Below are 27,334 nucleotides of genomic sequence, written 5' to 3'. Positions count from 1 at the left end.
TACTATTTAATCTATTTTGTCCATGCATGGCTGGCATATTAATGGACTCTTTGCTTGTTGACAAAATGTGAAGTTAGAGTGATGAGTACCTGTAATCGTTAGAATCCACAACTTTGTTATCTTGTTCACCTGATACGGATTACAACTATATAAATACCCCACCTCTAGGTTTGTAGTTTGAATCTGATGTGGGCCATGCACTTGCCATGTGCTGACTGTAGGGTGATGGTTTTTCTCTGGATAACAGCACCTCCTAATCCTGACAAGACCTTAACTGATAGTGGCTATTAAGAGAACGTAAAAAACAAACAAACAAATAAAATTTAGTTAAATAAGTCTAGTGATTCTTAGTCATAATAAAACTTTAATAAATTGCTTTCGAAGGTAAAAGGGGAAAAAAGATTCAAAAAAGGGAATCTGCTTTGTCATGTGACTTTGTCATTAATATCATAGACTGACATAATTATGTAAAATAATAAAAGAGATGTCATTACACTGTACACCAATTTATTTTCACATGTACTTTATTTCATGCCATAGTTATTTTTATCATATTCAAAAATATGTGAATTCACAAACAATGACTGTTACTGACAATTTTATATTCATATATACATTTATACATATACAGTTATTTGTAAAACATTTAATTTGCATTCCAGCTCTCTTGCAAACTTACATCAACATTTTTATCCTGTTATCCTGTGATTTTCAGCACCTATATATATCATCTGTACAATACAAATTTGATGTCAATGATTTAATTCTTAAAATATGCAGGAAAGACAAAAAAATTCATCTAAGTTTAGATCCGACTTTTTGTTTAGAAATGAAAAATACAAGATTTCACTCTGATAGTATTCTAATAATTATGGATTCTGTATTTTTTCTTCACCAGAAGCCATTGGTTGAAATGATAGAATAGTTGTTGTTGTCTGGTCCTAAATAAACAAATCAGCTATTTTTTTAGGTATTCTGGTTACCATAGCAACAACTCAATGGCATGTCTAGTGATAGCAGACATTGATTGTTGGTTTTAGATTTAGAGATAAAAAAAAATATCAGGATAGAGATCAAATGTCGATGTAATATTGCAGACACAACACGAACATGAAAAATTGGCAAGATTAGTAAACAAATTTTGTAGACATTCTCCAAATGATTGGTTTTCCTATTTCTTTTTTTTTTTTTGTGAAAAAAATAATTCTCCGAATGATCAATATGTAAATGACTGTTTAGGGAATTCAGTGTTGCGTAAGTATTCAATCATGCACGTTAGAATGTGTAGAGCTATACACCCTCATACGACAGATATGTCACGATCGGCTCCAATAAGTGATCCGTCATCTTCGTCAGGAGATAACAAAACATCGTTATATTTCATAGGTCAGTTATCAAACCCTCTTGGTCACAGAATCCAGTTTTTAATGATTGCGGAATGAGGAATTCAAACAGCATCATCAAGTATTCTGTAAAACATGGAACTGTCTTTCTTTAAGTATGTTTGAAACAAATTAGAAAGGTTTCAATGGTGAATTTATCAAAACCATACACAGAAATTTAGGCAAAAATTGAGGATGTGCTAGATTTAGGAGGTGAAAGAAAGCCAGAGTATCCAGAGTAAAAGCACTGCCCTGGCATCTACCCTTCATGGGATTCGAACTTGCAACCCAGAGGTAGAAGGCTTGTAATAACATGTTGGGATATCTTAACCACTTGGCCGTTATAGTGCAACCCCAGATTTGTAAAATAAACCTTGTACTTCAATTAGCATGATATGATGCATTTATAGAAATATAGACACATTTTAGCAAGAATATGGTAATGGAATAAATTTAAAAAAATGCTACAAGCTACCTGTAAGAGGGGTCCTTATCCTATATCTAGGAACATTGAATTAACTCTTCCAACTTAAATATCTGATGGTTTAATTTGTCATCATGATTATGCTCATTGAATTGGCTATGCAAGATTGCCAATTTCAAACAGTCGATTAACAGCGCTGGCGACAAGCAATAAAAGATATTGTTATATCTGAAATTGCTTATATTAAGGCTTTTTTACCCTTTGAAAAAATATCTCATCTATAGACCACCATTAAAGTTAAAGTGCAGTGAGTTATCAAAGATCAATTTGACCTCCGATCAAAAGAGTTCGGAGCATTTTTGTGCAAGATGAATATTCTACCTTCTGTCCAACCTAGCAACCTCTTCACTATCAAACGATAGAATTGTAGGTTAATTACCTTTCTCACCTGTGACTCACCTGTGGGTTAGGGTAACATGACACCTGTAATCCCACTGGCAAGGTGTATTGGGGATGAAGATAACACTGTGATGATGAATCATCAGTCGTTTTATTTTATACATCATCAATGAGGTAACCTTAGCCAACATACCAAATGGAAAGGATAGATATAATTCAAACAACGTTCTGAAGGAAAATTGTTTAAAAATTCATCATTATATTAATATTTTTGAATTTTTAACCGTTGATTACTTGCATCTTTGATCCAGCTCCATAATTTGAATACCAATATTGTAGGATAAAACATTAAAGCACTAAAATGGCAGCTGTGATTGTTCAAAATTCTCATGGGGGAAAAAGTGTGTGAACGACATTTTCCAGTAGAAACACATGTCTCGGACAGACAGTACAAATTTAGCATTAAATCAAGGGGAGATAATTGATTTAATTATTAAAGAGAAGGTTTTTGTTTCTTTTTTTTTCTAATGCAGTGCAATGTGTAAAATAAGCTTTTGGCATTATGTGTAAAATAAGCTTTTGGCTTTAGAATGGGTGTTGAAATTGACTGTGATAAAATTGTGCTTTTGGCACCATGATGGTAAGTTTGACTGTATAAGCTCTAAGCACCTCGATGGCGCACTCTTACTGTAAGCTCTTAGCACCTGGCTGCAAGCTCTAAGCACCATGATGGCGCACTCTTACTGTAAGCTCTTAGCACCTGGCTGCAAGCTCTTAGCACCATGATTGCGCACTCTGGCTGTAATCTTTCAGTGCCATGATTGCAGCTCTTATTGTAAGCTTTCAGTACCATGATGGAAGCTTTGCCTGTAAGCTCTTGGTACCAACATTTTTTTTTATAAATGGCTATAATTAAGTTCTTAGAGCCAAAATAGCCATTCTCACTTCACTGTGAATTAAAGCTCTAAGCACCAGATTCAATGACATCTCTGACTTGAAGTATAAAGATATCAGTTGTAGAAGTTACTAGATATGACAAATAGCATTCTGAGCTATTAAGACCCTCTCTGCTGTAGGGTGATCAATGTCCTGGCCTTGGGCTCACTTATTTTTGTTGTGGTGTTATTTCAAACAAATTGTTCTTTCAAAGTATTTTTTGTGAAATTCTAAATATTTTTTTGAACGGAAAGCTTTGTTCATGTGACTGAAACAGTTTCAACTTCTTTGAAGAGTTTTTGTTTAAAACAAATGCATAAATAATATTTTAAAGTGATATATTTTCATTACTTTGCTTAAATACATTTAGTAATTTTATTGCTCAAATATATTGTTTGTGTAGGAGTGTAACTGGTAAATGTTCTACCAGACATGAAAAAAGTAGAACCTGTTTAAATGTTAAAACATCCTACATCAAATAACTTCAAAAGTAGCTAGCCGTGTTTGAAAATTTTAAAAGTCCAAGATCTCCCTGATCATAGAACTTGAACTAGATTTGAAGGGTTGAGTTTTTGAAACCTTACAAAAATCAAATATCTATGCAATGCTTTACATTTGCTAAATATCTTTGAGCAGCAATGAAAGATATAAGATGAATGGCTTTAAGATGCACTACTTTGTTGTTGAAATTAAGGAGTATGTAAAAACTTAAAAAAAAAAAACATTGTTTAATGTTAAGAAAACCAATGGTTGTTTAATGTTAAGAAAACCAAACCATTGAATCTTAAAGCAGCCTAAAAAGACCTACCAAGGGATAAACAATGGTCTTCATGGGCCCCACTATGCAGGTAAAAATGGTCTATTAATAGAGTAGTCTTTATACAGAGAGAGCTTTTATACACAGACAGTCTTTATACAGAGGTGGTCTTTATACAGAGGTGTTTTTATACATAGATAGTTTTGATACACAGATGATCTTTATACAGAGGTGGTCTTTAATTTATACAGATGTGATCTATATACAGATATGGTCTTTGTATAGAGGTGGTCTTTATACAGAGGTAGTTTTTATACAGAGTTAGTTTTTATACAGAGATAGTTTATATACACAGATGGTCATTATACAGATGTGGTCTTTGTATAGAGGTGGTCTTTATACAGATGTAGTTTTTATACAGAGTTAGTTTTTATACAGAGATAGTTTATATACACAGATGGTCATTATACAGATGTGGTCTTTGTATAGAGGTGGTCTTTATACAGATGTAGTTTTTATACAGAGTTAGTTTTTTATACAGAGATAGTTTATATACACAGATGGTCATTATACAGATGTGGTCTTTATACAGAGGTTTTAGTTTTGGTTTTTGATACAAGATTGTTTTTTAGGATTAACAGATGGTCCATTATACAATGTGGTTTTTTTAGATTTGAGTCTTTATACAGATGTAGAATTTTTAAGACAGTTGCAGAGATTAGTTTTTTTAGGAGATAAGTTTGATAGACACAGATTCCTCTTTATACAAGACATTTAGTCTTTGCATACATGGCCATATTTACTAGGGGTGGAAAGGAAGATTGATAAAACACCATTCTTAAAAGGGATTTTGGTCTCAAATATACAGTATATAAATAAATTAAATGTTTGCTAACACATCATCAGATCTTTCAAATACCTTTAGTGGTCCGTATTCCGTCAAATTCCGTCCGTATTCCTTTGTGTCCGTCCGTCCGTCCGTTAACAATTCTTGTTACCAATATTTCTACAGAAAAAAAAAAGTAAATATCTATGCAATGCTTTACATTTGCTAAATATCTTTGAGCAGCAATGAAAGATATAAGATGAATGGCTTTAAGATGCACTACTTTGTTGTTGAAATTAAGGAGTATGTAAAAACTTAAAAAAAAAAAACATGTTTAATGTTAAGAAAACCAATGGTTGTTTAATGTTAAGAAAACCAAACCATTGAATCTTAAAGCAGCCTAAAAAGACCTACCAAGGGATAAACAATGGTCTTCATGGGCCCCACTATGCAGGTAAAAATGGTCTATTAATAGAGGTAGTCTTTATACAGAGAGAGCTTTTTATACACAGACAGTCTTTATACAGAGGTGGTCTTTATACAGAGGTGTTTTTATACATAGATAGTTTTGATACACAGATGATCTTTATACAGAGGTGGTCTTTAATTTATACAGATGTGATCTATATACAGATATGGTCTTTGTATAGAGGTGGTCTTTATACAGAGGGGGTCTTTATACAGATGTAGTTTTTATACAGAGAGTTTTTTACAGAGATAGTTTATATACACAGATGGTCATTATACAGATGTGGTCTTTGTATAGAGGTGGTCTTTATACAGATGATAGTTTTTATACAGAGTTAGTTTTTATACAGAGTGTTTATTACACAGATGGTCATTATACAGATGTGGTCTTTGTATAGAGGTGGTCTTTATACAGATGTAGTTTTTATACAGAGTTAGTTTTTATACAGAGATAGTTTATATACACAGATGGTCGTTATACAGATGTGGTCTTTATACAGAGGTTTTACTGTACCTGGTAATGTGTTTTCCTTTTGTGTAACACAAAATCAATATGACCATGTTATCCAATAATTCTCTGGAGACCTAACTACCTATATAGAATTATTACAGGTCTACTGAGGCTATGTATTTATAGCACTGTTTGTATATATTATGTTTCCTCATGGTCAGTAATACTAGAATATCAGAATTTCTGCATGAATTATTCGGGGGATAGGTTCATGTCACCACAGAGGCTTTATGTTCTGTTTTGGTAATGATCCAAGATCTGTCCATTTTGGAGGATTAAGCACATCTCCCATCATCTAATTTTGTTTCTTTTAATTTGAGATTTTAATATGTTGCAGAATAAAAAACAGTTTGCACCCCAGATCTAAGTTCATTTTGAGGAGACTAAGCATTGATTTGACTTAGATTCCTCTTTAAAGCAAGAGTTAGTAGCTGGGCTAATAATTTAGAGAAAAACACAATAGGCCAGTCCATGGTCCTGTATAATCTAATCTCATAAAGCTAACATACATAGGCGAGGGTAATTTCGTCTCCTCTCTGAAATTGCCGGAAGCCATGCGATAGACGCAGAAATAACACAATTAATTGCATTCTTATAAAAGCCTTGCACTTCTGTCTGTATTTGATCAATAGTTAAAGAGTTTTCGTGTCACTGAAGTCAATAGTTCAAGAGTTTCAGTGACACTGAATGGTAGGGTTGACCTGACTGGTCAAGACTTTATTGTCATTTCAGAAATTGACCATCTTCACTGGAGCTGAAAATTACGCAATAAACAGACCATCAACCGGTTCAGAAAACATCCTCACTGATGATTTTACAGCCTTGTGGCTGGCAGCATAATGAAGCTACACCAATGTACTTCCTTTGATTAAATCAGGAGTTGACCGTCTGCTTCTATGGCCTGCTTCCCTTATTTGTTTCTTATCGATTGTTTGTTAAGATTTTTTATTTAACTTTTGTATGAAAACCATTAAGGTAAATGCAGACAAATTGGCATGCACATTTCTATGCATTATTGTTGATTTTCATATGATTTGTATATTTTAAGTATTTTAGTAACAAAATGTTTGTCTTTCTAGAAGAATTTGTATAAACCCATGATGTTTACAGCCTTGTGGCTGGCAGCATAATGAAGTTTATACACCAATGTACTTCCTTTTGATTAAATCAGGAGTTGACCGTCTGCTTCTATGGCCTGCTTCCCTTATTTGTTTCTTATCGATTGTTTGTTAAGATTTTTTATTTAACTTTTGTATGAAAACATTAAGGTAAATGCAGACAAATTGGCATGCACATTTCTATGCATTATTGTTGATTTTCATATGATTTGTATATTTTTAAGTATTTTAGTAACAAAAATGTTTGTCTTTCTAGAAGAATTTGTATATAGAGGCCATGTTTTTGCCTGCATCCATTACTTTACTTATTGCTTATAATACCATGCAGGAGGTTTAATTTATGGAGTTATTGCCTTTTTTTGTTTTTTAGTGCATATAGTTGTAGTTTTTCAAAATTTGGTGAAATGCATTTGCAGAATTATGGATTTGAAATTCTTGTACTCATAGGTCGTGACCTTTGAGTTAATTGGTTAATGTATGTTTGCATGAAGTCATTGATAGTTAAAAGATGAAATTTAATGCCGCCAATCATCTGATATCTAATTCTTTGTTGGTCATTGTTATATAGATCGACTTATTGTCTTCTTTTTGGACAAAATAAACATATAAATAGTCAGATATTAAAAAAAAAACCTGATGAAGTGAACTGAAAATAGTTGCCACAAATGTCTAATGTTCCTGAAAGAATCACTTCAACCAGTTAATGGAAAGCACTCAACAAGATCTGTCTGATCCATTATCACCCCAATCTGATCACCTCAGTCTTGCCAACTATTGGGAAGCATGCCATGATCCACACCCATAGATCGGTTTCCTACAAAGCAAAGAATATCTTTTGAACTGCCAGGGTAATTTGTTTTGCATATTGTACCTAATATTATGTATAGTTTTGGGAAGACTATTGCTGGTGGTTTTTTTAAACATTATACACCTTAAAATAGTGTCATAATTTTCACCAGTTGATTTGCTACATTGAAGAAATTATTAAGGTGAGCTACATTTCCCTATATTTTTGTTTGAAAATGTTCAATATTTATAGACTGACCGTTACTTTTTCTCAGGTCCCTGTGACAAGATGCATATAGGGGACTGTATGGCCAAATGGTTAAAAATGGTCTGACATGTTGCCACTAGCCCTTCACCTCTGGGTTTGGGGTTCAAATTCCTTGTGGGGCAGTTGCCAGTTCAAGCTGTCTATATAACTTTATGGGTTCTTATCAACCTGTTACACTTTTAAATGGGTTTTAGCTGTTAGGCATAAAACAAAAACAAGCAAACAGACAAAATACATACATATAGCTAATCTTCAAGTCACAATAACAGAAAGCACACATTTGTCTAATTCTCAGGTCCCTGTGACTGGAAGTTACACATCCAACTAGTTTGAAATCTTTAAGCATTGTGGTAAAACTTCAATTTTGATATCATTAAGTGTACAATGTAACAAAATATCAATTAAAAGTGTTGAAACGGAATGAAATTTTAAAAAAAATCTAAAAAATTTCAAAAGCAAAAAATGTATCTAATTCTCAGGTCCCTGTGATCAGAACTTTGTAAACATCAAATAAACATGCTGATGTTGATGGGTGAAGGTCATGAAGTACATTTACAAGTTTTGTAAATAAAATTTAATTTATGACAGTTACCAACATGCATGTTACTAAAAATAGATTTATTTCACTTGAGCAGTTGCTGATTTCCATCAAGTTGTGTTTATCAGTAAGCCCCAAGGCCTTGAATATTCTTTGAAGCATATCCACAACACAAGTTTGGACCTCCTGCCATGTTTAGTATAATTTCACCTGTTTTTTCGACCTCATTGTGAAAAGAGTGAAAAAAATTGTTAGGGTGGGGATATTTTGTACCCTCTAATGTGTCAAATGTCAAGAAAACAGGTGTTTTTGGGTGTATCGGCCTAGAAATAGATCAGCTAGCCCCACCACACCAGATACTCAAGATGAAATGATAGATTCGGGATAAAAAATATTCTGACAGGACATGCTTACCAGGATACCTACTTCTGAGGGGTGTCCTGGCCAATCAGAACCTGTCATGTCACAATGTGTATTGTCTAAATTACATTCCATTTATAACTAATTAAGTGTTAAGGCCTATGTGTAAACATGTGCATCCTTAAGTACTCAGTAATTCAACCATTTCTAAAATTCAAATTCTTTCACCACTTTTGTATACAGTTCTTATTTTGGACAAATAATGTGATTAAAAAGTAATGAACATACTGTTATTTAATTTACGACAGGCTATTATAATATTCAAAACCATTCATTTGATAATTAAATTTCACAAGGTATTAAATTTCGCAATTTTGGATAAATCCGCGAACTTAGCGAAATTAAAACCCTGCAAATATTTCCAACTATACAGTACGTGGTATATGAGAAAAACTTTAAATTCAGGTATAATTATGACAACCCCCTTCCCCCCCCCACTCCCAACTCAGCAGAATGTTAAAATCTTACATACTTTTGAGAAAATAAATAGAAGTGTCTCAGTATTCATAACCATGTTTTCTCTTTCTATCAAAGCAGTGATTAAAATGCATATTTTTTTTTATTTTTTTCAGAGTTTGCTGGAAATTTTCCAAATGCAAAATGGAGAAAAGTTTTAAACATCTGTGCATTGGAAAGGATTTAGGTAAGCAAAACTATTTTTGAACTGAAACTGGTCTTTGTAGACAAGTGGTCTTTGTAGACAAGTGGTCTTTGTAGACAAGTGGTCTTTATACACAGGTCAAATTGTGTAGAAATTGGCCACTTTGGACACAAAGATAGTGGTCTTATTACGCAGGTGGTCTCTCGACAGAGGTGGTCCTTAATGACAGGTTTTACTGTACCTGGTATTGAGATGCTTGAGTTGTCCCTGTTTAGCTTTTGAGCTATATACCTTGTAGGTGTACATGAACAATACTCTTACAAGTCCACTAATTCAATGGTTTAATGTGCCTCTTGACAAGATGTTTTACTCTGTTTTGGGAGGGATGTTTCATTAGGACAGCACTATAAATACTCTTACGAGTTCACTAATTGAATGTTTAATGTGTCTCTTGACAAGATGTTTTACTCTGTTTTGGGAGGGATGTTTCATTAGGACAGCACTATAAATACTCTTACGAGTTCACTAATTGAATGTTTTAATGTGCCTCTTGACAAGATGTTTTACTCTGTTTTGGGAGGGATGTTTCATTAGGACAGCACTATAAATACTCTTACGAGTTCACTAATTGAATGGTTTAATGTGCCTCTTGACAAGATGTTTTACTCTGTTTTGGGAGGGATGTTTCATTAGGACAGCACTATAAATACTCTTACGAGTTCACTAATTAATGGTTTAATGTGCCTCTTGACAAGATGTTTTACTCTGTTTTGGGAGGGATGTTTCATTATCAGCACTATATAAAGTAGGCAGTTGCTTTCGTATTTTACCAAAACACTTATCTTACATAAAAGGGAGGCAACTCAAATACAGGGGAGGCTACTCTGAACTTATGTTGAGATTTCAAGCAAAAACTTAGAAGACATCAATAATATATATACACTTAAAAATCTAGTCTGGTTATCTTAAAATTTTCATCACATTTGAAAGTAACAGCTTTATTTTATCTGTTTGTGTGTTAACCTCCTTATAGGAGAGTTTCAACTTTTTGGTTTGTCGTTACTGACTAGATTTTTTGAGCTTTGAGAATTTCTGGTTGTTTTTTTGTTATTTTGACATTTTCATGAAGCATAACTGGGTATGTCTTTAAAACATTGTAAGAAAATGAAACAGTTTTGAAGTCTTTAAGTCTTGATGTTTTCTTACAAGCATTTTGTTAATTAATTTTGAAAATATATTTACAATTTGAACAGAAAAGTTTCTCAAGGACAGAAAAAGAAAATATAAACAAAAAGAATCTCCTTAAAAAAAATGATTTAGATTTATCCTAATTTGACTGTTAAAAGAAAACACTTTGTCATTGTGGTCACTTAACATTAGAATTTCCTTCATCATTGTGAAACAATACGAGTGATTTGGTTTCTATGAGCTTCTCCGTTACAGTAATCCTGACTTCCTAACAGTGTTACTCGGATAACTATCTATTATCTGTGTGGTAAAAAACACTTGATAAAAATGCCTCCAGACATCACAACAATAGCGTCAGCATGTGACGGAAATTTGACTCCTCGATATCTAGCGTAATGTTACGCTGGTGTGGTTTCTTCCATAGTCAGATGGTGTAGGCCCGAGGTGAAAGACTTGTCGCCTTATATACCTGGTACGAGTGTATAAACACATCAGAATGAGTGCTGAACTCTCCAAGTGCAGTATATAGTCATGCTGTGTTGATTTCGTTGTTGATTTCGTTGTTCAGGGAGTGTATTTCGTGTGTGGGATATTTAAATATGGAAAGCAGTTCACAAAATTTGTGAAAGATACATTTTTCCCCCAAGAACAGAGAAGTTCAAATTCAAACCAGGATAAGATTTGAAATGGAAAGTATGATACAATCGTGGATCTGATACATATTATGTGCGTCAGTTTTATAAGGTGTCAGATTACATTGAGTTAAGGATTGTGATGTTTGTTTGGTAAAATTGGAGTAGATTTTATCCGGAAGTGAAACACTTAAAAGGCATTTTGAAAGGATTAACCGTCACAAAACTGAACTTCACAACTCAAAACCTTGGATACATGTATTTATTCCGATGAATATTTTGAAAAACATATTACTGTATGTTTGAACAGTGATATATCAAAAAAATAAATATTAGAACTTGGATTTAATTTGCTGTCTAAAAGAAGTACTTGAACAAGGTATGTAATTTGTGATTTGATGTTGAGAGTCTTGTTGCATAAAAGAGTTGAAGTTTGTATTTGAAAGAAGAAATGGGCCATTTCTATCTTTTTCAAATCAATATAAGGGCTGGTTTTTTTGGGTTCATGTCCTTTTAACGACCAGGATTGTTTAAAGACATGTCAGATTTAGGAGCTGGAGTTAAGCCAGAGTATCTGGAGTAAAACCACAGACCAGTGGACCCAAATATTGTAACTAAACATTTGACAGTCAGTAACGGTATAAATTGTGTGTCACTCTTAATTTGGATTAACGTGTTATTAACAGCCAGGGTCATTTAAGGATGTGCCAGGTTTGTTGGTGGAGGAAAGCCAGAGTACCATGAAAAAAACCCACTGATCAGCAGTCAGTACCTGACAACTGCCCCACATGGTATTCAAACTCGCAACCCAGAGGTGGAGGGCTTGTGGTAATGTGTTGAGATACCTTTACCACTCTGCCACCGCAGATCCCTCTTCTCTTAATTAACATGGGATAATGAATTCTTTCTGTAATCAAATTCGTTCCCAGTTTTTATTGCGACATATTATTGAACATCGTGATTAGCCTGTCTCTTTATGCATAGGATTTTGACTCATAGCGATTGTCAATGACAGAGTAATTAGCATTTAAGCTAACTATGCATTGTGTCCAGTGTCTTGTCAACTTTATACAACATTTTGAAAATTCGATTTTTTTTTTTTACATTTAATTCCACCAAAATGTTTTGATTTATTCTGAAATTAAGAAAAATGATGAGGAAATATTCTAAAAATGGATAGTTTTGATTTAAAGAAATTTCAAGACATAATGTTTAAAGTTGATTATGTTTATGTGAAGCAAGCAGAACCAACAAAGAAAGGACTAAATTTAATACAATATGTAACTGACAACTGACAAAAAAATAGCCATGGTGACAAAAGTGTAAGGTATCGGGCATTACTACAAGCCCTCAACTCTGGGTCATGAGTTTGAAACCCATCTAGTGTATAGTGACTGACTTTTCAGGTACTGGCTTAATAAGGATGGGTACAAAATTCTCGCACCTGTAAATAAGTTAAAATTAGACAGGTATGTTGGATGACTAATTTGTATATAATACTTTGGGTGGGCCCGAAACGTGTTTGAATCACAGGTAAATTTGTCACGGATGATTGAATGTTAATCTGCCATTTCCAATGATAGTACAGTAGTTTGACGATTTTCATCTCCTAGTTCAAGGTAAGTGATAAAAAAGGCAAATTGTAATACAGATAAATATAAGTAGCTACTATACCTGCCAGCTAGGGAGAACGTCTCTTTAACTCGAGACGGGTTTGAAAACCAGAGGCTCTGAGTTTGATACCCAGCAGAGACAGTGATTAGATTTAAATATAAAACCATGCGCTCTGTTACATTGGCACAAAGGTAGGAACTCCAGACTGACAATCAGCAATGCTCCAACACCATTCCTGTTAACCACCGATAACTCGAGTAGTTATTTCCTTGAGGGGAAGTATGTAACCCTAGTGAATTCAGCAATATCAGAACTTGATTTAGCGTTAACAAGAAGCCAGAGGTCCAATAATTGATCCGGAGCAGAGGCAGTGATTAGATTTACATAGGGACTCTGAAATGATTTTCATCATTGCGAATTGTCCCACAACAATTTTGTTGACCACGGTGACCTCACAGGAAACTTGTAAATGAGTTATTATCCATGAGGGGGAGTATGTAACACTGAAGAATTCAAATCGTATATGCTATCTGTCAAAATGTCCAGGTCTGGTATAAGGGTCAGAAGAAGTTCGGATTAGTTATATTCAGATTGCATTTGTCTATCGTTGAGTGGATTCTAATTAGGCTTACCCAGAGATGAATCAATTAAGGCAGTGATTCAAATAACCTGCATAATTACTGACTTTTCTTGTGTTTCTTAGTAAAAACTTTATTTTGATAAAAAAAATACCAAGTCATTGTATTGTGAGGATTCTGTGCAATTATACAAATCAATGATTTCAAAGTAATCTTAAGGTGTTTGACTACCAGATACTCAAGATAGCTGTTGGATAAAATGTGTTACTTTTAGTTCATTTGTGAAGAACAAAATGATTTATCATCATTATTTGTCAGTTTTACTAAATTGGCCATGGGCAGCATATTACTGAGACAGCGATAGAATAGCAATTATACAAATCAATTGAAATGTATTCTTAGATATTTGATTGAACCAGACAACAAAGAAAAAATGTAATTAAAATCCCATGTACATTTCTATTGGTATTTTTAGCTCAGTCAGCTGTTGTGATATTTTTCGTGGCTTTAATTCTGTCCAGTTAATTAGTCTCATCCAGTTAATTAGTCTTGGACACCTCTTTTCCACAATCTGTAGATACCAACCTCTTTGATCATCTTCCTTCTCTGCAAACTGATTTGTCTGGGCAATTAGCTTTCGTTTGTTCCAGTAAGCATTCACTCCACCAAATCTCACTTTCATTCATTTTAACACCTTGGTACATTCTGTATCTAGGCTACATGTTTTTTGCCAGGTATTACCACAAGCCCTCCACCTTTGAGTTCCTAGTCTGAATTCCATGGTCAGATGCCTGAGGTACTGACTGTAGGTTGGTTGTTTTTCTATGGGTACTCTGGTTTTCCTTCATCTCTTAAACCTCATACATCCTTATATTGACTCTGTCTGTTAATGGGAGTTAAAACAAACTTAATGTTTCAAATGATATCAAAAATGAAAAGAAATTTAAAAAAAAAAAAAAAAAAAACACCAATTTACACTTGCATTAATTGTAACAGGTTGTCCTGACATGTTACTATAAATAGAGGTAATTAAACTTTTTGTTGTTAACAGTACAAGTAGTTGAATTTAAAAAAAAAAATTTTTTACTTTATTTTCAGAAAACTAGCTAATGTGACATTTTAGCATTCATAAAACTGTCAACTTTTGAAATCTTATTGATTTTAAGCATTCATTATAATGCATTTTAAGCATAAACCCATCAAGTTATATTGTTTTGTAAGAAATATGAAAAGTCTAACTGTTCAAAGTTTTATGGCTTTTGGAAGACAAATTTTGATGCTGCAGGTTTCATTTTTAGAAAACAAGAGAACTGTTTTAACATTCATAAAATTGCCTATAGAATTTTATTGATTTTTAAAACTCGGTTTTAATGCATTTTTAGTTTTGAGCAGAAAATTGTTATGGCTATATTAGACATAAACAAAAAACAAAATGCTTCAATGTTCTCTGTCGTGCGACAGATTACAGAGCCGAAGGTTTTCTTCTGACAATGGAACAGGACTATATGTATGCTTGATTAGCCGATTAATGCTAACCATGGGAGACATCTATTGTACAGAAATACTGTAATTTATGGATTTTATTCATTGAAGTTGCTTTTGTGATACATTATGTGGCTCTGTTTCGACACATTAAATGAGATTATGCTAGGAATATATTTACCTTCAGTTTCATCCGTAAGGCTGGCGTTACATCTCGTGTGCTATACCGTATTCAGGTCAATAAACAACCATGTTTATTTAAGCCTTGATGTAATAAGGCATGTTCAAGATGTGTTAGCTTTTGCAAAAGTGCTTGGCAACAAGAAATAGCACATGCAAATGCATTTCTGTTCAATCTATTGAGACAAACTGAATTAAACAATGGTCTCAAGTCAAAATCAAAGTGACAATATTTGGTGGTGTATGTTTCGACATTTTTTGACACTTTCATTGCAAGAAATTGCAACCTGAAATGAACGTCCTAACTATTGCTTGTGAACATTTGTTGCAAGAAATTGCAACCCAAATTTTGTTCCAAGCAACATTCTGAAACACCTGGTTATATATTTGCATAGAGGTGGATATATTTCACATTTCATCAAAATTTCTTGTCCTTGACATGTATGTCTCCAGGGTCCTGGTAAACATGTGTTGAATTAAGTGACTGATATTTTACCATTTGTTCCACATTTAGGTAGCTAAGTGGTTATGGTATATAACACTCTACAACAAACCTTGCATGTCTGGGTCATGAATTGGAGCCCTTCATCATATGTAGGTTGATGGTTTTTCTCCTATAACTCTAGCATTTCACCACTTTATATTCCTGGCTGTAGATCTAGAAACCTAAGGCAAAATTGCCCTGGAGATAATTTATTGAGCTTATTATGGTAGGTAGCTTTGTTCTTCCTTTTCACATCTGTTCCAGAATTACGTTATCAGAATTTCTGAATTGAAGCTGACAAGAATCCCTCCATGTGTTAAACTTTCACCGATTACATGTTCTAGTCACTTATCTTTGTGCCAGCCCTGTCTAATCGTAGAGAGATATATTTTTGGTTCTCATTGTAGGTTACAAGACGTATTTAAATCTGTCAGAAATTTTTATATGTCGGTCATGCAGGTGCTTGGGAATTATTCAACAGGTCTTTGTTCGCACTGAGTCGGCTTAATGCCATGAAATTTTAATTTGACTTTTTTACGTATTTGATGCTTGTGGGCCATAATGGCCGAGAGTAAGCTAAGAAGTCCATTGTGTCATTCTTATCCATCCTACGTGAGTTTGGGGTCATGATCTTTGGACCAGTCACCAGTAATTGGCTGTAGGTCATTGTTTTCTCCAGGAACTCTGAATTCTTTCACTGCCAAAACCTCAGATCCTTGATCCTTGAATAAGATGTAAATAACTATAGTATTAGGAAAACTTTGAACATATGCTTTGAAACATTAGTGAACCCTCAACAGTAATATTATGATCCAAGAAAAGGACAAAATGCCTAGGGTTTTTTTCCAATGGTTTTAAAGGTTTTGAACATTGGAAATCATTAAGAAATAAGAAATGCAGATATTGGATCACCAATCCTTCCTTAGTGTAAATTACTCGGAGAAATATCATTGGTATTACAGGAACAGTTTTACAATCAGAATTTATTAATTATGTATTGGATGTTCCATAAATGATGTCCTTCTCAGATACAATTGGGTCCCTTTGTTGATAATTGCACTTTACTTTCAGAAAAGAAAGTTGTTCTTTTTTCCTTTGGTCTTTTTCATTTTTTTCCCTTATCTTCATTCACCCCCGAAAAATCATAATGAACTCTTCCAATCTTTGAATCAGAAGAGTCCAATATGTGTCTTCAGGGGTGAATGAGTAAAAAGGATATAGAGACAGCTGTTAATTAATGCAAACCCTGCATAATGTATGGAGGGCGCTTACATAATGTTATTTATTGGGATGGTATATTGGAAATATGGAGAATGCTTGCACCATGTCATTTGTAAGTGTAAGGCATATATGAAGTGTATCATGTATAGTTTATGATTAATTAAAGGTGACCACTATACACATAAATGCTGTATTTTTTGTCCGCTGGCCCGTAAATCGTGGCCATTAATTGTATGACAGACAGTGGTGACATCACATGGTCAGTCAACCAATACACTGGAGACCTACAATATTTCCTGGTCAGAAACAGACGGCCAACATCAATCCATTTTTGTTTTTTTTATCCTGCTTTCAAAGAAATGGGATATTAATGTATCTGTCTGTCTGTTTGTCCGTCTATCTGTCTAAAAACAAAATTTTGTTGGTCAGTAGATGTATCATGAGATACTGGAGGTTAAAAGTTTGTTTACTAGTGTCATCCTTTTATAATTATCTGATTTCTTTCTGAACTCTAAAACCTGTAAATGTTGACCGATCAAATGTGATCAGTTCGTATTTTATGAGATACTTATGACGCCAAATACATTACATATTCTAAAACTGGTGAAGCAGGGATATAGTTTTCCTGAATTTGCTTGTACTTTTTTTTTATTGGTCTATTTATTTATTTATTTTTCATGCCAAGGGGCAACTTGAAATAAATCAGAATAGATCAAATTTGTTTTGAATAAATACATGGTAGATTGAACAACATTTTATTCAAAGATTAGAAAGATTATGAATAAATTTTAATAACCCTAATTAAAAACAAAACATATACCCGGGTATATACAATCAAACCTGGTGCCTTATAGTGACCACCTCTGTAAAATGACTGTCTGTTTATTAAGACCACTTTCAGTCATACCTGAACACAATTTGACCTGTGTATAAAGACCACCTGGCTATAGAGACCACATTTCCTTTGTTCCTTAGGTGGTCGTTATAGACAGGTTCCAATTCGGCATAAGGTTTACAGCATGAATAATTAGCAAATCCTTCTTGACTGTTCATTCCAATAAGTAATTATGCAGGACCTTATAAGGTTATGTAGCTACCAGGTACTACATGTAAAGACAAATGAAATGTGTATAGCCAATGATGAAGATGATAACCATATACAATAACAAACAAAAGGTAGATATAAATAAATAAACAGGATGAGACACTAAATAAGATAATTAAGCATTCTGCCTGGGACAACAACGAAGCATTAGTGTATACAAATATACTAAGTATATATGTTACAGTACACAATTCCATTACGCTGAAGCCTTCAGGGCTCCCTAGGGACCCAGGTCATTATAGGGCACCATGTACCACCACTACAGCACATAGTGTGTGAGGATAGCCCCTGGCTGGACATATGTCTGGTCAGTTACTGGTCAATGGTCTGGATGTCAGCATGTCATTTCAAGGTGGAATGTGTTCAAAATAACTGCATTCCATCCCTCAGTGGGAAATGCACTTCTCATGTCCATCTGTAATGGTTCTGTCAAAACTATACCTACTAAAACTAGAGTAAAGGATGGTAGTCATTGACGATGGTCAGTGATGGTTACAGATGGAGAATAATGGTCAGGATCCAGTCCTTAAAAATTGAACCAGAATTCCTCCATTATGTGTTATTTTGACCTTGCTTTGGTCAGCTGGTGTATGAAATTATAATCTGGGAACAAGTCATGAACATGAACATCCCAAAGAGACTAATTATTTGTCCTAAGATGTGAGCAGAAGATTTCAACAGTATTCCTGATCCTATTATGGATCAGATTTATCACCAGCGACTAGCTAGCTCAATTTGGTAGAGGACTTGGTCTAGTGTTCGCAGGATCCAAGGTTGGAATCCAAATGCCAAAGGTACACCGGTTGCATACACCAGATCATGTTGGGATCATTGCCTTCGGATAAAATTGGGATTCCCAGTCATTTTACATACATTGCTAAAGTGACTTATTTGACCTCTAGTCCATGATGGAGTCGAAGATTTGAGCAGGATTCTTAAAGTGACTTATTTCACCTCTAAGATTAAGTCGAGGATTTGAGCAGTATTCCCAAAGTGACTTATTTGATCTATGGATTTAAGTACTAATAAACTCACCTAATGGCTGGACAACAATATCAGTGTGTGTTAATTCGATTTTATTGTGTGTGGTCAAGTTACATGGGATTTAGATGGGATTTGGTTGTTTTGAAGGCCTCAGTTTGAGTTTGATTCAGAGGAATACAATTGATCTAAGATCAATCGTTTTTAGATCTGAACAGGAATTCTTGTCACCACAGTGAGTAGTAGTTTCATTTTTACCTTCTTTCAGTAATTAATGCAAGAAGCATCCTCAAAAACCTGGTTGTCTGGTTTATACAGGTGTCCAGATTATACAGGGTTACATAGAAATTTATACATTGGGGCCTAGTTGTCTGGTTTATACAGGTATCCAGATTATACAGGGTTACATAGAAATTTATACAATGGGACCTAGTTGCCTGGTTTATACAGATGTCCAGATTATACAGGGTTACATAGAAATGTATACAGTGTAGCCTAGTTGTCTGGTTTATACAGGTGTCCAGATTATACAGGATTACATAGAAATGAATACAGTGGGGCCTAGTTGTCAGGTTTATACAGGTGTCCAGATTATACAGGATTACATAGAAATGAATACAGTGGGGCCTTAGTTGTCTGGTTTATACAGGTGTCCATATTATACAGGGTTACATAGAAATGTATACAGTGTGGCCTAGTTGTCTGGTTTATACAGGTGTCCAGATTATACAGGGTTACATAGAAATGTATACAATGGGACCTAGTTGCCTGGTTTATACAGATGTCCAGATTATACAGGATTACATAGAAATGAATACAGTGGGGCCTAGTTGTCTGGTTTATACAGGTGTCCAGATTATACAGGATTACATAGAAATGAATACAGTGGGGCCTAGTTGTCTGGTTTATACAGGTGTCCATATTATACAGGGTTACATAGAAATGTATACAGTGTGGCCTAGTTGTCTGGTTTATACAGGTGTCCAGATTATACAGGGTTACATAGAAATGTATACAGTGGGGCCTAGTTGTCTGGTTTATACAGGTGTCCAGATTATACAGGGTTACATAGAAATGTATACAGTGGGGCCTAGTTGTCTGGTTTATACAGGTGTCCAGATTATACAGGTTACATAGAAATGTATACAGTGGGGCCTAGTTGTCTGGTTTATACAGGTGTCCAGATTATACAGGGTTACATAGAAATGTATACAGTGGGGCCTAGTTGTCTGGTTTATACAGGTGTCCAGATTATACAGGGTTACATAGAAATGTATACAGTGGGGCCTAGTTGTCTGGTTTATACAGGTGTCCAGATTATACAGGGTTACATAGAAATGTATACAGTGGGGCCTAGTTGTCTGGTTTATACAGGTGTCCAGATTATACAGGGTTACATAGAAATGTATACAGTGGGGCCTAGTTGTCTGGTTTATACAGATGTCCAGATTATACAGGGTTTCATAGTAGTATATTTATGGGACCAAACATAGAATTGATTTATTATTCTCATCCTTATATATGTGTGATTTACAACACCCTTCAAACAGAATGCAGCAATAAATTACTCTTAATTGAAATATGGTATAAACAAGTTTGTATGAACTTTGTCACGTTTTCATCCAGGCAGATTCTGTTTGCATGCTAGAGACATATTTCACTTTAATCTAGACTGTATTTACATGTTTTCATAATAATTATATTCAATTTAGACATTCTAATCATGCAGGACATGTGATGTTAAAAAAAAACCTACCTCTGTTAGGATTGATGTGCAAAATTTTGATTGCATTGTGTATTAGAGCATAACTCTAAAGTAACACAGCAAGCGTTTGATGGGGTTTCAGGAAAGATTTTCTTCAAATAATTACTTTCCTTATAAAGTAACTCAGGTAGAAAAAAGGTTTTAATGAATAATCCAAACATGTCAAGAGATAAAAAGGGAGTAATTCTACAGAATTTTTTTTTAGTCTTGATAGTAAAGTACTTTAAAACCTTCTTTAGTGACAACCTCTGTATAAAGACCACTTGCTTATTGAGACGCCTTTCATAGGGTTCTATTTTCCCTTGGGTGGTCTTTATAGACAGGTTTGACTATTTTGTACATACACAACACACTGTAGCTAGGTAAATCATGACTTTAGTCATTTTGATTTGTTTTTTGTTTGTGAAAATAAATTGTTTTGCCTGAAGGTTTGTGAATCGCACAGGATTGAAACGTTCAGATAATTAAGTATTCTTTCTAAATTGAAAGGAAAAATTGTGTTAAGTTAATGGGATTAAAAAGAGTTTTTCGATTTTCCGTGTTTCCATGTTTGGCAGACAAATAAGTGTCTTAACATACAGTTTAATTACATTGTACTTTTGTTCTCGTGCTATAAATAAACCTATCAACCAAATCATGTCCTTGTTCAAATTCGATTACAGAAATTGAAAAGTTAGATTGAATTCAATAAAAAATGATAATTGTTTCTTTTTCTCTTGCAGGTTCTGAGCAACAAATGTGATTAAGACTATATCTAGGACAAGTCTAAATAACTGGAACCGTAGCTGGGAGGGAAACCAACCAACAGAAGAAACAACAAATTCATGTCAAGAATCTGGATCGTGTGAATGTTTTGCATCAGTAGAAGACAACATTGATGACGTTTGTGTTTCAAATATGACCCTATTAATTGAAATATGGAACTTAACTGGATCCAACTAGTTTTGAGGAAAACTGTGATTTTAGCTATTTTGTATGTGCTTGTATTACCAAGGGAAACATCACAATCAAAATACCTTGATGAAAATGCAAGGGTGTACAAATCATCGAAAGTCCATTTTCAGTGGCTTGATGAAGGTGATAATTTAGTCAAGGAGAAATTACATCCGGACTCCATTTCATTTTCTACATTAAACCAACGAAGCCCCGGAAAAAATGTCTGGAAGAAGCTTAAATGGATGAAAAATGGTTTTGCTGAGAAATCAGGTGTTACTGTAATGGACGAGGAAACAGCTAGAGAGAAGAGCTCTAGGCAGGCAAAGGGGATAGAAACTCAATTAGTCGCAGAAATAGACAACCACAGATTATTTCAAGGGAGCGAGAACCGTATTGATTCACTCCAAAGTCAGATCACCAGGGACGGTTCTAAAGAAAAAAGACGAGTGATTAGAGATGTAGGGGAAGTAACTCCGGCTAATGATGCCACTACTCCCTCTCAGGTAATTACCAATGTGATAGGCATTGTTGGCTCGACCAATCAAAATACAGTGAATGAAACGGAAGATTTGATTGGTGTTGAAGGCTCTGGAAATGTGATTAACACAACGCCGGAATCGTTAACAGGTCTAACGACTTCCATGAAACCTGATACTACGCTAGATATTACGACAACACCGGAACCTGTAACACAGAATCCCATTACATCGACAACGTCTTCAACTGCTTCAAACAAAGTTATTGATACTGTAATACCAACAACTCTACAGCCAATCACATCTCAAAAACCAGCTACAACACCAAAACCAACAACAACTCCAGAACCAACAACTAAAAAAACAACAATTCCAGAACCAACAACTCTTCAGCCAATCTCATCTCAAGAACCAGTAACAGCTCCAAAATTAACAGCTCAAAAATCAACAACAACTCCTGAACCAACAACTCTAGATCCAACAACTCAAAAACCAACATCAACTCCAGAATCCACAACTCATAAACCAACAACAACTCCAGAACCAACTACTCAAAAGCCAACAACTCCAGAACCAACTACTCAAAAACCAACAACTCCAAGACCAACAACAACTCCAGAACCTACCACAACTCCAGAACCAACCACAACTCCAGAACCTACCACAACTCCAGAACCAACCACAACTCCAGAACCTACCACAACTCCAGAACCAACCACAACTCCAGAACCTACCACAACTCCAGAACCAACCACAACTCCAGAACCAACCACAACTCCAGAACCCACCACAACTCCAGAACCTACCACAACTCCAAAACCTACAACAACTCCAGAACCTACCACAACTTCAGAACCAACTACAACTCCAGAACCTACCACAACTCCAGAACCCACAACAACTCCAGAACCCACAACAACTCCAGAACCTACCACAACTTCAGAACCAACTACAACTCCAAAACTTACAACAACTCCAAAACCTACCACAACTTCAGAACCAACTACAACTCCAAAACCTACAACAACTCTTAAACCTGAACCTTCGGTAACACCTGAACCTTCAGTAACACCTGAACCTTCAGCCACACCTGAACCTTCAAGCACACCTGAACCTTTAGCCACATCTGAACCTTTTAGCACACCTGAACCTTCAAGCACACCTGAACCTGAACCTTCAGTAACACCTGAACCTTCAGTAACAGCGGAACCTTCAGTAACACCTGAACCTTCAGTCATACCTGAACCTTCAGTCACACCTGAACCTGAACCTTCAGCTATACCTGAACCTTCAGTAAAACCTGAACCTGAACCTTCAGTAACACCTGAACCTTCAGGTACTGCAGAACCAGATTCATCAGCTGAACCTTGGCCAAATGTTACCTCTGAACCAGAAGTTGAACCAGAAAGTGAACCAGAAAGCGAACCTGAGAGTGAACCAGAAGGTGAACCATCCGTGTTTTCTGAACCACGACCAGACTGGGAGTCTGCTATGGATTTATGGCAGTGGGGATGGTATTTTTTCATCTACTTCTTTGGAATTATGTTCTTGCTGCTCGCCTTGTTCAGCTTATTAAGTGTGATCAGACTTTGGAGCATGAACCATCTCCTCAGTAAAAATTATTTCGTCACTCTCAACATTCTGATCATCATTAAGTGTACATTACGTGGTTCCTACCTCCTGGTCGACGCTCATAACATCAACAATACGTTCCATAATATCGTCGATTACTTCCTCTACAGTACCGCGTTCCCGTGCCTCACCTCAGCATTTAGTATCTTGTTTTACGCGTTGTTGATTGCCACAAAGATGCAAGTGATTTCGCCAAAAATTCAGAAACTATCGGTATTAATTGGAATTATATTATTTCATTTCGCTTTGTCTCTGATCACGGATATTATCGTTGGGATATTTTCAGAGGCCCGGATTCTGTTGCTTGTGTGTCAGTTCTTTTATGTCGTGTGGGGAATCGTGTTATTTATCGGATATTTCTACTTATTCCGACGATTATATAGTGCTGCCATAAAAAGGCAAAAAACAATGGTTCAACATACTGTTTCTTCTGGGACCACATCTGCATCGGAACGTACCAAAAAAAAATCGTCTTCAAAGTACACAATCAGCCTCTCAATCAAAGTGACGTTTGTGGCTGCTTTCTTTGGATTAATGTGTGTTGCACTGGAGTTATATGGTATTTTTGGAGTTTTTAAATTGCTAAAAATGGGTCACACGCCTGAGGCGTGGCCTTGGTATACTTATAAGTTCCTGTTGCGGCTCATGGAGTTGCTGATGTGTGCCACTATGGTGTATGTGGCATCACAGCCACTTAAGTATCGACGACGGGACAAGGAAAGTGCTTGTTGGATATATTTAATGCCGTTTAAGAGGGTTTGTTGTAGCTGTGGAGGTCAAGGGTCAAATGAAAGTTTTGACGCCTCCATGAATTCAGATGGGCATGCAATGTCAGACACCAATAAAGAATCACAGAAAAATATGAAATATTTCAATAAAGGTGTTCAGGACGTGACGTCGGACGGAGTGTTGAAACCGCGTGTGACATACGCACCTCATTTAAATGGAAATTTCCAAAGACAGGTTTCCGAGACACCATCTCATCTCGTGATAGAAGATGGGTTAGTGCGTTTCCGTAGCAATGAGGAAATAAATTTCTGTGGTTCGGAATTAGCATCAAGTCTTCCTGATCTTGTTAACGGAAGTGCTATGAGGGCAAACAGGGGAGATTCAATTGAAAATGGCGCTATTCCCCACAGTGGGGTTCTCAATGGAGGTTTCTACCGAATTGAAAGTGAGGCTCAAAATAACGATAAAACTCGTCAGGGAGTGACCAGTGGTCAGTATGACCATTATAAGAATAGCATGGACTTTGAGCGGACCAGTATAGGTACAACTGGCACTGTGGATACCATGCGTCCAATGTCGGCACTCAATCTTGCGGCCAGTATGGAATGGGAGTTTGACCGAGTGTATGAACGTAGTTTTGTAGAGAGTGACTCCAGTAGTGTTAAAAGTCTCCCCAATGTGGTACCTCTATCTCCACGGGAAACTAACTCTGAGAGTCGTCCGCTTGTCGTTCAATCACCTAGTCGCGATTGGCATCCCGACCAATCGGATCATTTGCCAGACAGTGTACCACTGGACATGAATCAGGTTTCGCTGGATATGAGTTCAAGTCTTTCATCTCCGTCTGACGCTCCGTGTTCCCCAAATTCACCCACCCGTAAACCGTTAATAGCAAAACGAATGAGTAGACACGCATCAACGGACTCGGAATGTTTGGACCGATTTAAAGCCAATATTTACACTTCATAGCATATAATACTTTTCATGGTTATTCTCATATGATCGTATCAAAAACGTAGTTAGACACATTCATCAATATTTTTTGTTTAATCTGTGTAACATTTGTTAATAATAAGACAATTTTTCAAAGTTAACAATGTTTTCATATAAAGTACTCTAATGGAATTTTGCATATTATGATTAATGTAACAAATGATTCGGAAATTTTTCGATCATGAAATCAAATGTTTTTATATCATCTTTTTAATATAAACATGATTCATTTTTCCCATAATAATTGTTTTGTTGTTGCACTGAATCCATGTATATAATATTGTTATCATTGATACATGGACAAAGCATGAATATAGTTATGTCTTAACTTAACGTTATAGATTTTAAACGTATGTATACAATTACATTTCATGTTATATTCTGGTCAGAATCAATACATAAACTCTACGTCCTAAGGTGGAAAGATTAACTATGGTGTAAAATGAACCCTGTCTTCAGTCTTTTTCTTCTTGTTATCATTTGTCTATCATACTCAATTCTTTTTCCTCTTTCTTTTTTTTATCTCTTTTCTTCTATTTTTCCCTCTTTTCTTCTTTTTTCCTCTTTTCTACATATTTTCCCTTCATTTTCTTCTTTTTTTCCTCTTTTTCTTCTTTTTTTTCCTCGTTTCTTCTTTTTTTCTTTTTTCTTCTTTTTTCACTCTTTCCTTCTTCTTTTTTTCTTCTTTCTCACTCTTTTCTTCTTTTCCTCTTTTATTCTTTTTCCCTCTTTTCTTCTTCTTTTGTCCTCTTTTCTTCTTCTATTTTCCCTCTTTTCTTCTTCTTTTTTCCTCTTTTCTTCTTCTTTTTTTCCCTCTTTTCTTCTTCTTTTTTCCTCTTTTCTTCTTCTATTTTCCCTCTTTTCTTCCTATTCCCTCTTCTAAATTTGTCTATCTCTTTATGGCTTTATGTCCACTTGTTCTTCCTTCCTTTCTCATTTCTATACATCTTTTTTCCGGCCCTCACCCCTCTCTTATCCATGCTCAACCAGCATCCACTGATCTAAAAATAGAAAATGCAAAAGACCCTCCCCCCTCCCCCCATCCCTCTCTCCCCCCCCCCTCTCCTTCAAACATGTGTTCCCCCCCCCCCCCCTCCTTCAAACATGTGTTGTGCTATGCATACCTCGTTATCAGTACGAATTAAAATCAGAGAATTACCTGATAAAAAACAGGTGCCAATGTGTCGTTAATCTTAATACATTCCTGTCTTAGCGATGTTGTTGATTCTTTTTGTTTCTAGCTATTTTATGATGGTTTATATGTGACCTAATGTTACACAAATGTTCACCTCTGTAACAGCACAGGGGCTTGTCTGAAACTCCAACCCCCAGTATATGGTATACATATTCTAGTAATAACTCTTATGAGGAGATTTATGTCATGTCCCTGTGTTGATTTTGATGGTACATGTATAGTGTAAATCAACTTATTTTCCTGGCGACTTAATTTTGGGATTTCAAATAAAACATCTTTTTTACAAGCAATTTCAATTTTGCGAATTTGAGTTGTATGATCATTTTTTTTTTTTGCTTGAAACATTTTCACAGTTATTTATATTTGCTATTTCCAATCTCGGGTGAAATAAGCGAAATTTAATCGCACAGTTGGTTTACATGTAACCTAATGTTCATCTCTGTAAAAACACAGGGGCTTGTCAGAAACTTTAACCCCCAGTATATATAATATGTAATATTATAATGATGACTGTAAAAAGGTCATATTCATGTCATGGCCCTGTGTTAAACTCACTAGCCCCTTAAATATCATAATGAACTGTTCTGTCTTAAGAAAAAGAAGAGTTCAACTGCATCTTTAGGGTTGAGTGAGTTATTAAATGAACAATTTCATCCATACATATTTGATACAGTTCATATTTCTTTGTGCAAAAGTTTTCAAATACAAT

At 35.2% G+C, this 27,334-nt stretch overlaps 1 protein-coding gene across 5 annotated transcripts in view; it reads left to right on the top strand.

Annotated features, from left to right (window-relative positions):
* LOC138335995 (uncharacterized) overlaps window positions 1-26,065 on the top strand; it is a 62,576-nt gene extending 36,511 nt beyond the window's left edge. For 2 of the 5 annotated variants that reach the window (XM_069285238.1, XM_069285237.1), the window contains exons 3-4: window positions 9,406-9,476; window positions 21,387-26,065. In XM_069285238.1, coding sequence (XP_069141339.1) covers window positions 21,582-25,406 — 3,825 coding nt within the window. In that variant the 5' untranslated portion in view covers window positions 9,406-9,476; window positions 21,387-21,581 and the 3' untranslated portion in view covers window positions 25,407-26,065. Of the gene's footprint in view, window positions 1-9,405; window positions 9,477-10,995; window positions 11,634-11,723; window positions 12,874-21,386 lie in introns of those variants that run through there. The other 3 variants (XM_069285241.1, XM_069285239.1, XM_069285240.1) reach the window with 3 other exon arrangements.
* The last annotated feature ends 1,269 nt before the right edge of the window (window positions 26,066-27,334 follow it).

This window comes from Argopecten irradians, chromosome 12, assembly GCF_041381155.1.
Source record: "Argopecten irradians isolate NY chromosome 12, Ai_NY, whole genome shotgun sequence".
Classification (NCBI taxonomy): domain Eukaryota; kingdom Metazoa; phylum Mollusca; class Bivalvia; order Pectinida; family Pectinidae; genus Argopecten; species Argopecten irradians.
The sequence above is the reverse complement of the archived record's forward strand: the minus strand, read 5'-3'. Positions and strand labels throughout refer to the sequence as shown.